General features: G+C 42.0%; 1 protein-coding gene across 8 annotated transcripts in view; it reads left to right on the top strand.

Moving 5' to 3' along the window:
• The window catches only part of patj (PATJ crumbs cell polarity complex component), a 565,709-nt gene that overhangs the window by 240,731 nt on the left and 311,558 nt on the right, over positions 1–13,420 (top strand). For all 8 annotated transcript variants that reach the window (XM_072510952.1, XM_072510955.1, XM_072510950.1 and 5 more), the window contains one exon: positions 4,768–4,918. In XM_072510952.1, the coding sequence (XP_072367053.1) occupies positions 4,768–4,918 (151 nt within the window). The remainder of the gene's footprint in view (positions 1–4,767; positions 4,919–13,420) is intronic.

Genomic DNA, 13,420 nt, shown 5'->3' with positions numbered 1-13,420 from the left:
GTATGTAAGCCACATTGACTGGGTGTGGTTGTTGGTTGGGTGACTTATTTCTTGAAAATTGTTGTTAAAAATTTAGAAATGCCTTAATAAAAATATGTTTTTTAAAAATGCACTAATAGGAGTGATCTTTGACACGGAGTCTTATCTTCACAGTGAAACCATTCTCCATTATATAATATGGGGATGCAGTGTGCATTATGCCATATGCCATGTGTTGATCACAGGCCTTTCGAGCATCACATACTGGCTTATCTAACAGACGTCCACAATGGCACTTTGAATGGATTCAGTCGTGATGTTTCTGCCCACCTCTGTGGGTGCGCACTGCATAGAAATTTGGAATTGACTGTACAGTACAACAAATAAGCCACATACACCAAAGAAAGATTAGAGGGAATGTTGGCCAGAGTGTAGGAAATTTTTTGTGATTTAAGGAAGAGTAGTAGGAGTGGATCTAGTACTCTTACAAGGTGACAGGATTCCAGCCTTTATTGAAACTTTTTGTATTCACGATCAGAAAGGGGCATCGACTCAAAAAATAATTACCTTGTCTGTAACCACAAACATTTCATCATACAGGAAGATGTCTGTTACCCAAGGAGCAGCCATATCTCTATTAGTGGGAGGAAATCAGAGGAAATCTCTCTTATCCATTGATCCAGGCTGTTTTGTCCTTGGTGGCTAGATTTTGCAAGGCCATTGAAAACCTCTGGATCTTTGGCTACTAACACTTGTCTATAACCTGTTAATGCTTGAAAGAAGATTCAATAAGGCCCATTCTGTTATCAGGCCCCAAATGGAGTGAGGTCTGCTGCATGTTTCACATTTTGTAACTTGGAGAGACATTGTTTTATAACAGGAGTAGGAATTGGCTCAGGAAGGGCGATGGTACAGCATTGCTTGATGCCAGTTCAAATGAGAGTTGGGTCTGTGGTGGATCCATTGGTCAGGATCAGGCTTGCATGTCATTGTGGAGCAGGCAGAGAATGGTGAGAAACTTTTAGGGGCAGCTGAAATGGAGGAAATGTGAGGTCAAAGAAGGCTCTGTGGCGCAATGGATAGTACATTGGACTTCTTGTTAATTGTAGAAGGCATTCAAAGGTGCTACGTTCGAGTACTGACTGAGTCATTGCTTTAATTTCAGGGCGGCACGGCAGTACAGTGGTTAGCACTGCTGCCTCACAGCTACAGGTTCAATTTGGCCTTGGTGACTGTCTGTGTGGAGTTTTCATGTTCTCCCCGTGTCTGCGTGGGTTTCCTCCGGGTGCTTTTATTTCCTCCCACTGTCCAAAGATGTGCAGGTTAGGTGGATTGGCCACGCTAAATTGCCCCTTAGTGTGCAAAAGGTTAGTTGGGGTTACGGGGAGAGAGTGGAGACGTGGGCGTAGGTAGGGTGCTCTTTCCAAGAGCCGGTGCAGACTCGATGGGCCGAGGGTTCTCCTTCTACACTGTAGGGATTCTATGTATAAGGTCATGTGCTGCTCCTGCATTCCTCTTGTAGTTGCAGAATCCACATAGGGACTCTGAGAGGAGCACTTCAGCCACATGGTGCAGGAGATTAAGGAGGACCTTCCCTGTGGTTGATGATAGGGAAATTCCTCTAGTTACTGCATTTGGATTTGTCACCTTACTTGAATAATTCAATATTTGGTCTTCAAAAGGGTGGCAAAAAAGGCGGTATGTGGCGCAGTGGTTAGCAGTGGGACTGCGACGCTGAGGTCCCAGTTTTGAATCCCGGCCCTGGGTCACTGTCCGTGTGGAGTTTGCACATTCTCCCCATGTCTGTGTGGATTTCACCACCACAACCCAAAGATGTGCAGGTTAGGCGGATTGGCCATGCTAAATTGCCCCTTAATTGGAAAAAAAATAATTGGGTACTCTAAATTTATTAAAAAATAAAGGTGACAAAAGTTTGAACTCTTTTTTGTAAATGGCAGTTGAAGCTAGGTCAATTGTTTATTTTAAACTAAGATTGGTACAAATTGGAGGAAGAATGCATCTTGTTTAACATGATTAGCATTATTAAACTTCTGCTAAGAATTCTGGAGTGAGCACTGGTCCTCTTTTGTACAGGCTTATCTACACTTTTGATTTTACTCATAGCGATTTGTGGCATAGCAGTATTGCACTTTAATCAAACCCTATAACTTATATTTACATAGTGTCAAGACTACTTCGCTCATCACTTATTTTTTTTTAGAATATAATTTCTAATTTATTCAGGTTGAGGGTTGAGGGTTAAATGTAGATAAATGGGCATATCTGGCTAAGAAAATGGTCAGCAACCTGAAGTAGATGTAATTCAAACAAGCTTCAAATGAATTAGCTTTAAAAGCTAATCTGTCTTAATTTTGCAATGTCAGAGAGTTGTAAATACTTAAACAATGGATGACCAATTCTTAAACTTTAGATGAAACCAAAGGGTCTCCACTTTCTTCAATAAATTATGTATGGAATTTTCAGATTAAAGAAAGCTAGGAGAGGTTTTACAAACGAGGATTTATTTGTAGACTAGGGATATTGGAGAAAGGAAAATCACCTTCATTCGAAATATTAATTATTATTTGGATCTCAAAATCAAAGGGGAGTTTCAAACAGGTTGTAAACGGAAGATTGTAAAATCCATTTACTACTTCACATCACAGAAGATGTTTTAAAGTTAGGGATACTTAACCTTAAATGCCTGTTTGACGACATCCCAGAACATGCTACATCTTCTTGGAGATGATCTGTGGCAAATGGGAGGGTATTTTGATATCTGTATATTTACTCCATCGGCAGTTTTCTTTTGCAATTTGGGCTCTGGCAGTCTGCAGTTCACTGAGGGAAGAGAACCAAAGATGATGGGTGTGAATCAGGTTGGCAGTTAAGCTGAGAAAATACTAACTTAATTGTACTTCGTGGGATGTAGAGGGGGGCTTTAACTCAGTTTGGATTTGTGAGTGAAAAGCAGCTGGAAAATGTACTCTAGTTTGCAGTGAATAGAAGAAATCAACAGTGGTCCTCACAGAAATGAGAAGGCAACCAGAACAAAGGACTGAAGCTTCCACAATCAAGGGGTTTTAAACAGAATCTTGCCTCGGAGAAGAGCTGGAACTGAGGACTGAGGCATACTTTTCGGTGATCCTGAAAGAAGTAAATAACAGTAAGATATCATAAAGTACAATACAATTATTGGGGAAATTGCTGAGTTAATGGTGCTTGATTTGTTCAAGTCTGTTACATACAATTAAGTTTGTTTTACTTTTGAAATGTAAAATCTTATGGTTCTATTGCTTAATATGAGGTGTCTAGATTTCTGTTTCAATGTTAACAGTCTCCAACAGGATTGCAATAAAAAGATAGGAGAAGGTTACTCATAAGGTATCTCATGCCATGATCTTTGTTTTTTGAACTTTTTAACCCGGTTCCCGGGGATTTTGGTTATCAAAACCGGCCCATTGTATGGGAATAAGGAATTTGTCGATGAAAACATGTTGAAATCTATGAAGAATGTTGGTGGCAAGAAGATTACCCGGGGTAATCCTTCGATGGAGCCCGAAGACCTGTGAAGCTCAGCAGGAGGGAAGGTGGTGGACCCAGCCTTGGGTGTGGTTGCTCATATCACGGTGGAACACTGATTGGGGTGGTGGAGCAGGAGTTTGCAAAACAGTTTGCAAAGTACTTTGAGGAACAGGGCAGAATGATGATGGAAACCATTAAGCGGTCAATTGAGGAGGCACTTGGCCTGATTTGGGAGTAGCTGGAAAAAACCTTTTGAGGCAGTGAAGGAGCATGGAGAGGTGCTGAAGGGTGTGGAGGTGGCCTTGTCGTGGCATGGTGATCAAATCACCTCATTGGAAGCAGAGACATTGCTGGTGGAGGAGAAGAACAAGACTCTGAGGGCAAAGGTGGATGACTTGGAGAACGGTTCAAGGAGACAGGACCTCAGAATTGTGGGGTTGCCGGCGGGGGTGGGTGGCCTGGAGTCAACTGAGTGCTTTTGTCACATGTCCGCTAAGCTTGTGGGGGGTGGGGAATGGGCGATTGTCCCCTCCAAAGTTGGATCGGGCCCACTGAGTACTCCGGTGGAAACCTCGGGCTGTTGAGCCGCGGCAGCGGTCATTATTGGATTCCACAGCTCCACGGGCCTACCTTTGTCAAATGGCCACTAAAGGGTCTTTTCCTACCCAGCCTCAATTCAGACTGGCAGGTCTGCTGGATATCTCAGGGTGAGAAACAGAATAAGTTAATATGCTCAATCTCGGATTCGCAGGTGCGGGGGCGAGAGGGAAGGAGTGTGCTGTGGGGGTGGGGGTGGGAGCCTCCATTGTGTGCCCTCTTCTGACTGGGGGTGCTCTCCCCTCATGGACTGAATACCTCTGGACCTCCCTACCCCACAGCCCCCCATCCCTATCCCCCGATAACCTATTTGTCCCCTTCTTTCAGCTACTGCAGCACTGTGCCTGGAGATCTCTAAGGCAGGACTTCCTTCCAAGTGAAGATGGAAGTATCATGTGCTGCCAATCAATGCTCAATTGAGTACAAAATGGCAGTGGGCCTGTCGAGCCTTAGCCATCAATAAAGCTCAGGCCTTGAATGTTGTTTACTGGCTTCTCTCAATTGTGTATGAGCCGACCTTTGTCATTGCCCTGCCATTGTATTGCTTTGTGAAATTGACTGATTTCTGCTGGGAAATGGTTTGTTGAGGATTATTTAGTCACTTCAACTATAAATGTACTGCCAATCATTGTGCTGTGGTACCACTGTTCTCTGTTCTTCTTTCAGAGCTTGGGCCCTGTTGGAGGTGGGGCACCACCACCTATGCGACTGCCTCCACCTTACAAAGAACCTACAGAAATGCAATTGTCAAAACCAGAGGAATCGGAAGAAATACCAGACACTGACCGTGCTTCAAAGGAAAGAAATGAAAGTGACCGTAAGTTCAGTAAGAAAGTAGCAGTGTATTCTGATCAGTGCTGTGTTGAATGTGTGGCATGTACAAGACTTTTCCCCCCCCATGTAGCTATTCTGTCAGTTGCAAGCAGTCTGGGAAAATTGGGAACAGGCAGGAGTGCTGTGACCAGGATGCATCTGATTATTCCCTGTATGGTCACTGAATTTGTCTATGGGCTTATCAGCAAATGTTTCAGAACCAAATGGTGTTATTATTGAAGGTGAACATTGAGCAGAATGGATAATCCCCAACTTTTTGATATGCTTTCAAGTTTTGCAGTGTTTTCAATTCAGCACAAGTCATGAAAAAATATCTAAGCAGGTTTGAAAAGCAAAATACTGCAATTGCTGGAAATCTGATATTAAAACAGAAAATGCTGGAAAAACTCAATAGGTCCAACAGCATCTGCAGAGAGAGAAACCGGTAACATTTCAAGTCTGTATGACTTATTTGAAGCTAAAGAGAGGGAGAAATATGCTGGATTTTATACAGTTCCAGGGTTAGGTGGGACCTCAGGAGCGTTTTGACAAAGATGTCATGGAACATGAGACAAAGGGAGTGTTAATGGTAGTGTTACAGATTCATGCTACTTTATGTCCTTTCGTCTGTAACACTATATTAACAATTCAAATCTCTCTTGGACTCCAACCTATCCCAGGCCTTCTATTTTGCTCCACCCTTTCTTAAACAGTATAAAATCCTTAACATTTCTCCCTCTCTTCAGCACTGAAAAAGAGACACACGGACTTCAAATGTTCACTCTCTTTCGCTCAAGCAGACCTGCTGAGTTTTCCCAACATTTTAAGTTTTTATTATCTAAGCGAGTTGTTAGTTTTGACAAAGCCTTATTTCATTTTTTTTTATTAAGTTTTTTTATCCTTCTTGTATGTCTTTGTAGAAACAAATGTCACATTATAATTCCTTATTTTGAAAATTTCTGTGGTCTTTGCACTGATCAAGGTGAGTGAATGGGAATTTTGCTGCTTCAGTCAGATCAGCTTCCCTTGGTTTAAGATTAATTAAATATACTTGGTGTATTCTTGGGAATCTCTGTTCCATTGAAGGCGCTTGTAATACCCCAGTGAAAAATCCAGTAGTGTTGCAGTGGGATACTTGCTGCTGCACTGTAAAACGGCAGAACTTAACTGCACAAACTTAGAACATTTCAGTTCTTTAATATAAGAATTTGCTATGTTAATTATGTTGCATTCACTAATTTATGGATTATCATCTTGTCTTAATTTGCTGAAAATATTCAAGGTCCACAAATATGCATATGAACAACAGACAAATGGGGCCTGGGCTTTTGACATTAAAGCTTGCAATTAATTTTTAAAATAGGTGTGTGTATGTATGTGTGTGTGTGTATATATATATAAGTATTGCTTTTTCTTTAGCAATACTGAATGTATATCTTTAGGAAAACAAATTCTCCAGTGCTGTTCATAATTGCAAATAGATGCTTCTCTACATTTGATGAGAAAGATTACAGGCTTAAATGAGAAGAAAAAAGTTAATATTTTGTTTTTAACACATGGGACCGTGTTTATGAGGTATAAAACTAAACTTGAGCGCCGAGGTCCAGGTTCGATCCCGGCTCTGGGTCACTGTCTGTGTGGAGTTTGCACCTTCTCCCCGTGTTTATGTAGGTTACGCCCCCACAACCCAAAGATGTGCAGTGTAGGTGGATTGACCACGCTTAATTGGAAAAAATGAATTGGGTACTCTAAATTTGTTTAAATTTTTTAAATAAAACTAAACTTGAATTATTTCTAAAGACTCATTATGCTTTCTCAGCATTTAGTAGTACAATTTAGATTGCTTATTAGTAAATGCTAATGCTGGAATTATGGATACATATGATGCGGTGCAAATTAAGGCATTAAACTGCTGCTTTGTTCATGCAAGCAAATGTAACAGTTACCCTCTATTTTCCTCCATCGAACTTCCAATACTAAGTAGACAAAAGTATATGGAGCTGAATGGACACTGCTACACAGCAATAGAGCAATATCCCCTCCCAAACTCTACTTAATATGAACTACTATTAAACATGCAGGGGTATGCATGATTTCACCTCTCTTCAGGAAGTGGATTGGAGATCCGGCAATGCCGACTGCCGTCGTAACCGTGGCGCTGATGGATACGGTGGCGGTAGGCATTGTCGGATCTTCAGTCCTCTTCCTGAGGAGAGTTGAAACCATGCATTCCTCTTTACATGCATGCATGTTTAGTAGTAGTTCATATCAGGTGGGGTTTGGGAGGGACTATTGCTGTGAGCAGTGTCCATTCAGCTCCATATACTTTTGTCTACCTAGTATTGGAAGTGTGGTGTGTTGGAGGAATCAAATTTGTATCATAAATGGACTGGTTCGGCATGAATCATGATTTGCATTGCTTCTTGAGGCTATCAAATAAGTGTTTCCCTTAGTATTTGAAGGTAATTATCATAATAATAGGCAGCATATTGATGAACCGTGCACTTTTTGTTTTCAGCAGCCAAAAGGCAACAGCCTTCTCATTATCAATCTCTCATAATGACTTGCCTCTGTTTCAGAGCTTCCATGTTTAAAGGTTAAATTTCATAGGTGGCGTGTGTCAAGTTTCAACTGAACTGGTGACATAGGAGCCAAAATTTCGATTTGGTCTTGGGTACATCTTTGGTTTAAGTGACTAAAAATAGGATAGAACTTATTTTTGTAGGAAATTCATTCCATTCATAGAAAGCTGGGAAAATATTGTTGGTGCCCTCTGCTGGCATCAACTGATGATGTAGAGATGCCGGCGTTGGACTGGGGTGAGCACAGTACGAAGTCTTACAACACCAGGTTAAAGTCCAACAGGTTTGTTTCGATGTCACTAGTGACATCGAAACAAACCTGTTGGACTTTAACCTGGTGTTGTAAGACTTCGTACTGTGATCAACTGATGAGACAGACAAAATGAGTACTCACTGCCAGTTGAATGAATAACATTTTATTATTTAACTCGGACTTAAGCTGTGCTTATGGAAATAGTTACATAGGTTTCAAGACTCACAACTTGAACAAAAATACTACCCGCCAGAGAGAACTTTGCAAAGTTTGCTCTAGAGGGTGTGCGCCATGAGCTTCCAAGCTCCAGTTTGCCTTGGGAATGATCCCGGAATTATCGCCCTTGAATCTCGGCAGTCTGCAATTTTATAATGTTTTAGCTTGGAGTTTATAGCTCATTCATATAAACAATCCGGAGGCACACATGGGCCTTATTCGTCTTTGAGAGAGCTTTGGTTTGCTCTGTTCCAAAACAGAAAGTGTTATCAGCAACATGTCCAGTTGCAAGCTGCCGTTCTGTCTGTTGCCACAAAATTCATTCTGCACAGAAGCAGTTTTTCACACAGACAAATTTGTTGGCCTCTTTTACTATCATGGCCTCACAGCACAATGTTAGCCATCTTTCCTACTCAGCAATCTCATGGGCGATACCATCGGTAGATTGCCTCCCCACCCCTCCTTACTTCTGGGGTTCTGGCTGGGACTCTTAAAATATCTCTTGGTCTCTTCCCCACTACTCTTGGTGCCCCTTCCTCCTTTATGCAGTACACCTCATTTTTCATTTCTTGTTCCTCTTTTAAAATCCTCATTCTTTACTGGTTCCCACTACAACTCCTTCCCCATCCTAAGTCGAAATATCTTCTGTTTCTTCCCTCAGCCACTGCAGTTAGAGATTTTATGCCCTCGGTGATTTCAATCTCCTCTCAACTGATCTGGCCCCTTCTCACCTGATTTCACTGCCTTACTCTCGTCCTTTAACATCTTTGTACTATAATTGTACAGGGTTTTGGGAGACCACATCTGGAATACTGTATGCAGTTTTGGCCTCCACATTTGAGAAAGGAGATACTTGCATTGGAATTGGTACAGCAAAGCTTAACTTGATAAGTCCCTGGGATGAGGGGGTTGGCTTGTGGTGAGAAGCTAACAATTCAGGATAAAATTAGTAGTCACATGGAAAAATGTGGGTTGATTCGGAAGAGCCAGCATAGATTTCTAAAGGGGAAATCATGTTTAATTAACTTGCTGGAGGAGGTAACAAAAAGGGTTGATGAGGGTAATGCTGTTGATATGGTGTACATGGACATTTAGAAGGCATCCGATATGTGCCTTACTACAGACTTGTGAGAAAAGTTAGAGCTCATGGAATAAAGGGACAGTATCAATGTGGATCCAAAATTAGCTGAATAATACGAAGCAGAATAATGGCCAATGGATATTCTTCGGGCTGGAGGAAGGTTTGTAGTGGTATTCCCCACGAATCAGTATTGGGAGTCATGCTGCTCCTGATAGATATTAATGATCAAGATCTTTGTTTGCAGGGGACAATTTTACAAATTGTGGATGACGCGAAACTTAGAAGTATTGTAAACTTTAAGAGGACAGTGTAGAACTTCAAAAGGACATGGACAAGTTGGTGAAGGGGGCAGATAGGTGGCAGATGAAGTTCAATTTGGACAAGTGTGAGGTGATGCATTTTGGTAGGAAGAACATGGAGAGACAAGGAGTAATATTCTTTAAAGGATTGCTGGAGCAGAGGGACCTAGTTGTATATGTGCATAGATCATTGAAGGTGGCAGGACAGGTGGAGAGCCCAGTTAATAAAGTATATAGTATTCTGGGTTTCATTAATAGGAGCATAGTGTACAAGAGCCAGGAGGTTATGCTGAAATTATACAAGAGATTAGTTAGACCTCAGCTGGAGTTTGTGTACAATGCTGGGTGCCACGTTAAAGGAAGGATGTGAACGCATATGAGAGAGTGCAGAAGCGGTTGACAAGAATGGTTCTAGGTATGAGAAACTTGATATGAGGATAGCTTGGGGAGGTTGGGATTGTTCTCTTTTGAGAGAAGATTTGACAGAGGTAGGTATAATCATGAGGATTCAACAGAGTAAGTAGGGAGAAACTGTTTCCGCTCGTACAAGGTTCTAGAACGAGACGGCACAAATTTAAAATAATTTGCAAAAGCAGCAAATATGATGCAAGACAAACTTTTTCACATGGCGTGTGGTTCGGGTTTTGAATGTAGTACCTGGGAGTGTGGTGGAGGCAAGTTTAATTGAGGCATTCAAGAGGGTACTAGATGATTACTTGAATAGAAACAGGGTGCTGGGGTACGTGGAAAAGGTAGGGGAATGGCACTGAATCATGATGCTCATTTGGAGAGCCTGTGAAGACATGATAGAATCCCTACAGTGCAGTAGGACGGTATTTGGCCCATCAAGTCTGCACCAACCCTCCGAAAGAGCAGCCTACCTAGACGCACTCCCCTGCCCTAATCCCATAATCCCATAACCCCACCTAACCTGCACACATTTGGACTGTGGGAGGAAACTGGAGCACCCGGAGGAAACCCACGCAGACACTGTGAGAACGTGCAAATTCCACACAGTCACCCGAGGCTGAAATGGAACCCAGGAACCCAGTGGTCCACTGCTGATCAATGTGCTGACCTACGGCCAAATGACCGCCTCCAATGCCGTAACAATTCTGTGATGTTGGGCCTATAATTCCCTGGTGTTTAGAATGAGAGGTTATCTCATTTAAACCTACAAAATTCTGAAGATTGCTTCCATTAGTTTTTAAAAATTGGTTCTTGGGATGTGGGTGGCACTGGCTGGGCCAGCAATATTTGCCCATCCCTAATTGCCCTTGAACTGAGTGCCTTGGTATGCCATTTCAGTGGGGGAAAGTTCAGAATCAACCGCATCGCTATGTGGGTCTGGAGTCACATGTAGGTCAGACAGGGTAAGGACGGCAGATTTCCTTCTCTGAAGGACATTAGTGAACCAGATGGGTTTTTACAACAAGTCAGCAATGGTTTCATGGTCACCACTAGACTTCTAATTCCAGATTTTTATTGAATTCAAATTTTGCCATCTGTCGTGGTGGGATTTGAACCCGGCACCCCAGAATATTACCCTGGGTCTCTGGATCACTTGTCCAGTGACAATACCACTACGCCACTGCCTCTCCCTAGTTGGGGAGTCTAAAAATGGGGCACAATCTTGGGCTAAGCATCTGATCATTTGGGACTGAGATGATAAGAAATGACTTCACTCAAAGGGTGGTGAATATTTGGAATTCTCTGCCCCAGTTGATTGTGGATGCTCCATTATTGAATAGTTTAAAGATGGGATAGACAGACTTTTGGTGTTTCAGGGAAATAAGGGAATAGGGAGCAGTAAGGTCAATGGAGTTAAAGCCCATGATCAGCCATGATACTGAATAGCAAAGTAGGATGGACAGGCCATATGTTCTATCCCTGCTCCCATTTCTGGTGTTCCCCCATATAAATGACCCCCCCCTCCCCACCACCACCATTTTCATGACAAACCCACTTGGCCTTCCCATCTCATTTAACCTCCCGACTCCCGTTGTCTCCTCTGATCACTTCTTTGCATCTATCCCTCACCACTTAAATTCCTTGCCCCCAAGTCCTTTTGTGGCCACCCTTTGGGGTGGGGGGGGGGGGGGGGGGGGGGGGGGGGCGGCGGCGGCGGAGGTGGAGGTAGCTGGCAACAAATCCAGCTTACACTTATACCTTTGCTGGCAACTGATAAAATTCTTCATAGTTTTCTTTGAATGTTGACTGCTCTTTTGAGAATGCTGAAAGCATCAATGCACCATCCATTACAAGTATATAAATATATTTATGTTTGCTGAGAGCCCGTAATGTGAGAGGAAGCAAATAATTGGTCTCAGTGTGTTGGAACTGGGCCCACAGTAGGCTGTGTGGGTGACTGGGGGTTTTAGTCCGCCAGCCTTCCACTGGCAGAGGTTAATGCACATAGTGTGTCATCTATATAATCCTATAATCTTCAATTTTTTTCACAAAAGGATAATTATCAAGATCTTTTTAAGCAAGTTAACCAAGGCAGAATAACAAGTTTAATTATTAATCTGTTTCGCATATCAATAACTCTTGGGTATAGAGAGGGAGGAAATTGTTTTTAACTTTTGTGTCTTGCGTAGGTGTGCAGTTGTAATGCTACAATAACAATTTGATTGAAGTAGCATACTTTAATACAAAAAATAGATTGTGCCCTTTAGTGTTTTAGGACATAGCTACTGGAGCTTCTTTGACATTGGTGGGAAGTGAAGACTCTAATTCCAAACGTAGAAAATGTCTATAACAAACAAATTGATACAGAATTAGAGAAGTGAGTACATTTAGCTGTTTTTAATACTGAAATTCAGTTTATTTCTGCCATCTTGTGCCACTTAAAGGGATATAATATGTGGATTGTTTTCATGGTTGAGGGGGACAGAAGGTTTGCTTTTGAGGTTAGACATCTGTTGTATGATTTCACCTGTGATTTGACTTGCTGCTTGTATTTTTCTATTGACAAGCTTGTTGCCTCTGTAGTCCGCTCAGTATCTGGCAAATACTCCTTGTTGCTTTATGAAAATCTATCTCTGTGCACAATACAAAAGAACAGATGGTCGGGGTTGAATTTAGAGACGTGTATGGCATCTGGACATGTACAGTATATGTATGAAGTGATTAGTCCAAAAGCAGCACATGCATTTGATTAGTTGTTCGTCCATTTTTATTTCAAGTTTTCATCTCCAATTATGAAGAATTAAATGAAAATATATCGGCATAGAATTTTACTGAAGTATACTGGCAAATGCTGTGATATTTGCCATGATCACTTTCTGATCCTTTTGTTTTTCTGGAGGATTTTATTATTAAAGATAATGAGCCGTTCTGATACTGTTCTAACCACATTTTCACTGGCCTTTTTCACATTAGAACATGACAGGGAATTCATTGATTTGGTATTTTTTGATGAAAAATAATTTATTAATCATCTCGGAGTCATGAAACAAGCAAAATATGGGTCAGTGGGACAGGCATGGTGCTCATTGCTGGAATAAGGATGTGGTTCAGAGGCTGCAGAATTTGTTGAGGGAGAAATAGGAAGAACCAGAAGTCATGATCCAGGTTTGAACCAATTACAAAGCTCCATGTTGGAACCAGAGGGAGGGAATGTGTTGAGGTCCTGAAGTCAGAGTTCAAGGCGCCATGGAGGAAGCTAACTTGAAGGATCTCAAGGAGAGTACTCTCTGAATTAGTCCCAATGACATTTACTGGTGAGAATAGAAATAGGAGAATATGGCAAGTTAATAGGGTGGCGAGAGACATGGTGCCAGAGGAAAGCATTGGGACTAGTTCTATTTGAGATAGATGAATTGCACCCAAACATAGTTCAGGAAAATATATTTTCAGACAGGCTAGCAATTCTGGGGGAGAAACCACTCCTAAGAAAATATTTAAGGCAAGACCTGCATTTGTACTACTTGGCCTTGGGTTTAGGTGGATAAAAAATAAATTATTTCATTACTGAAGAGTGGTTAGCACTGCTGCTTCACAGCGCCAGGGACCCGGGTTCGATTCCCGGCTTGGGTCACTGTCTGTGCGGAGTCTGCACGTTCTCCCCATG

Source organism: Scyliorhinus torazame, chromosome 7 (assembly GCF_047496885.1).
Source record: "Scyliorhinus torazame isolate Kashiwa2021f chromosome 7, sScyTor2.1, whole genome shotgun sequence".
NCBI lineage: Eukaryota > Metazoa > Chordata > Chondrichthyes > Carcharhiniformes > Scyliorhinidae > Scyliorhinus > Scyliorhinus torazame.
This window is presented reverse-complemented; position numbering and strand designations above follow the sequence as displayed.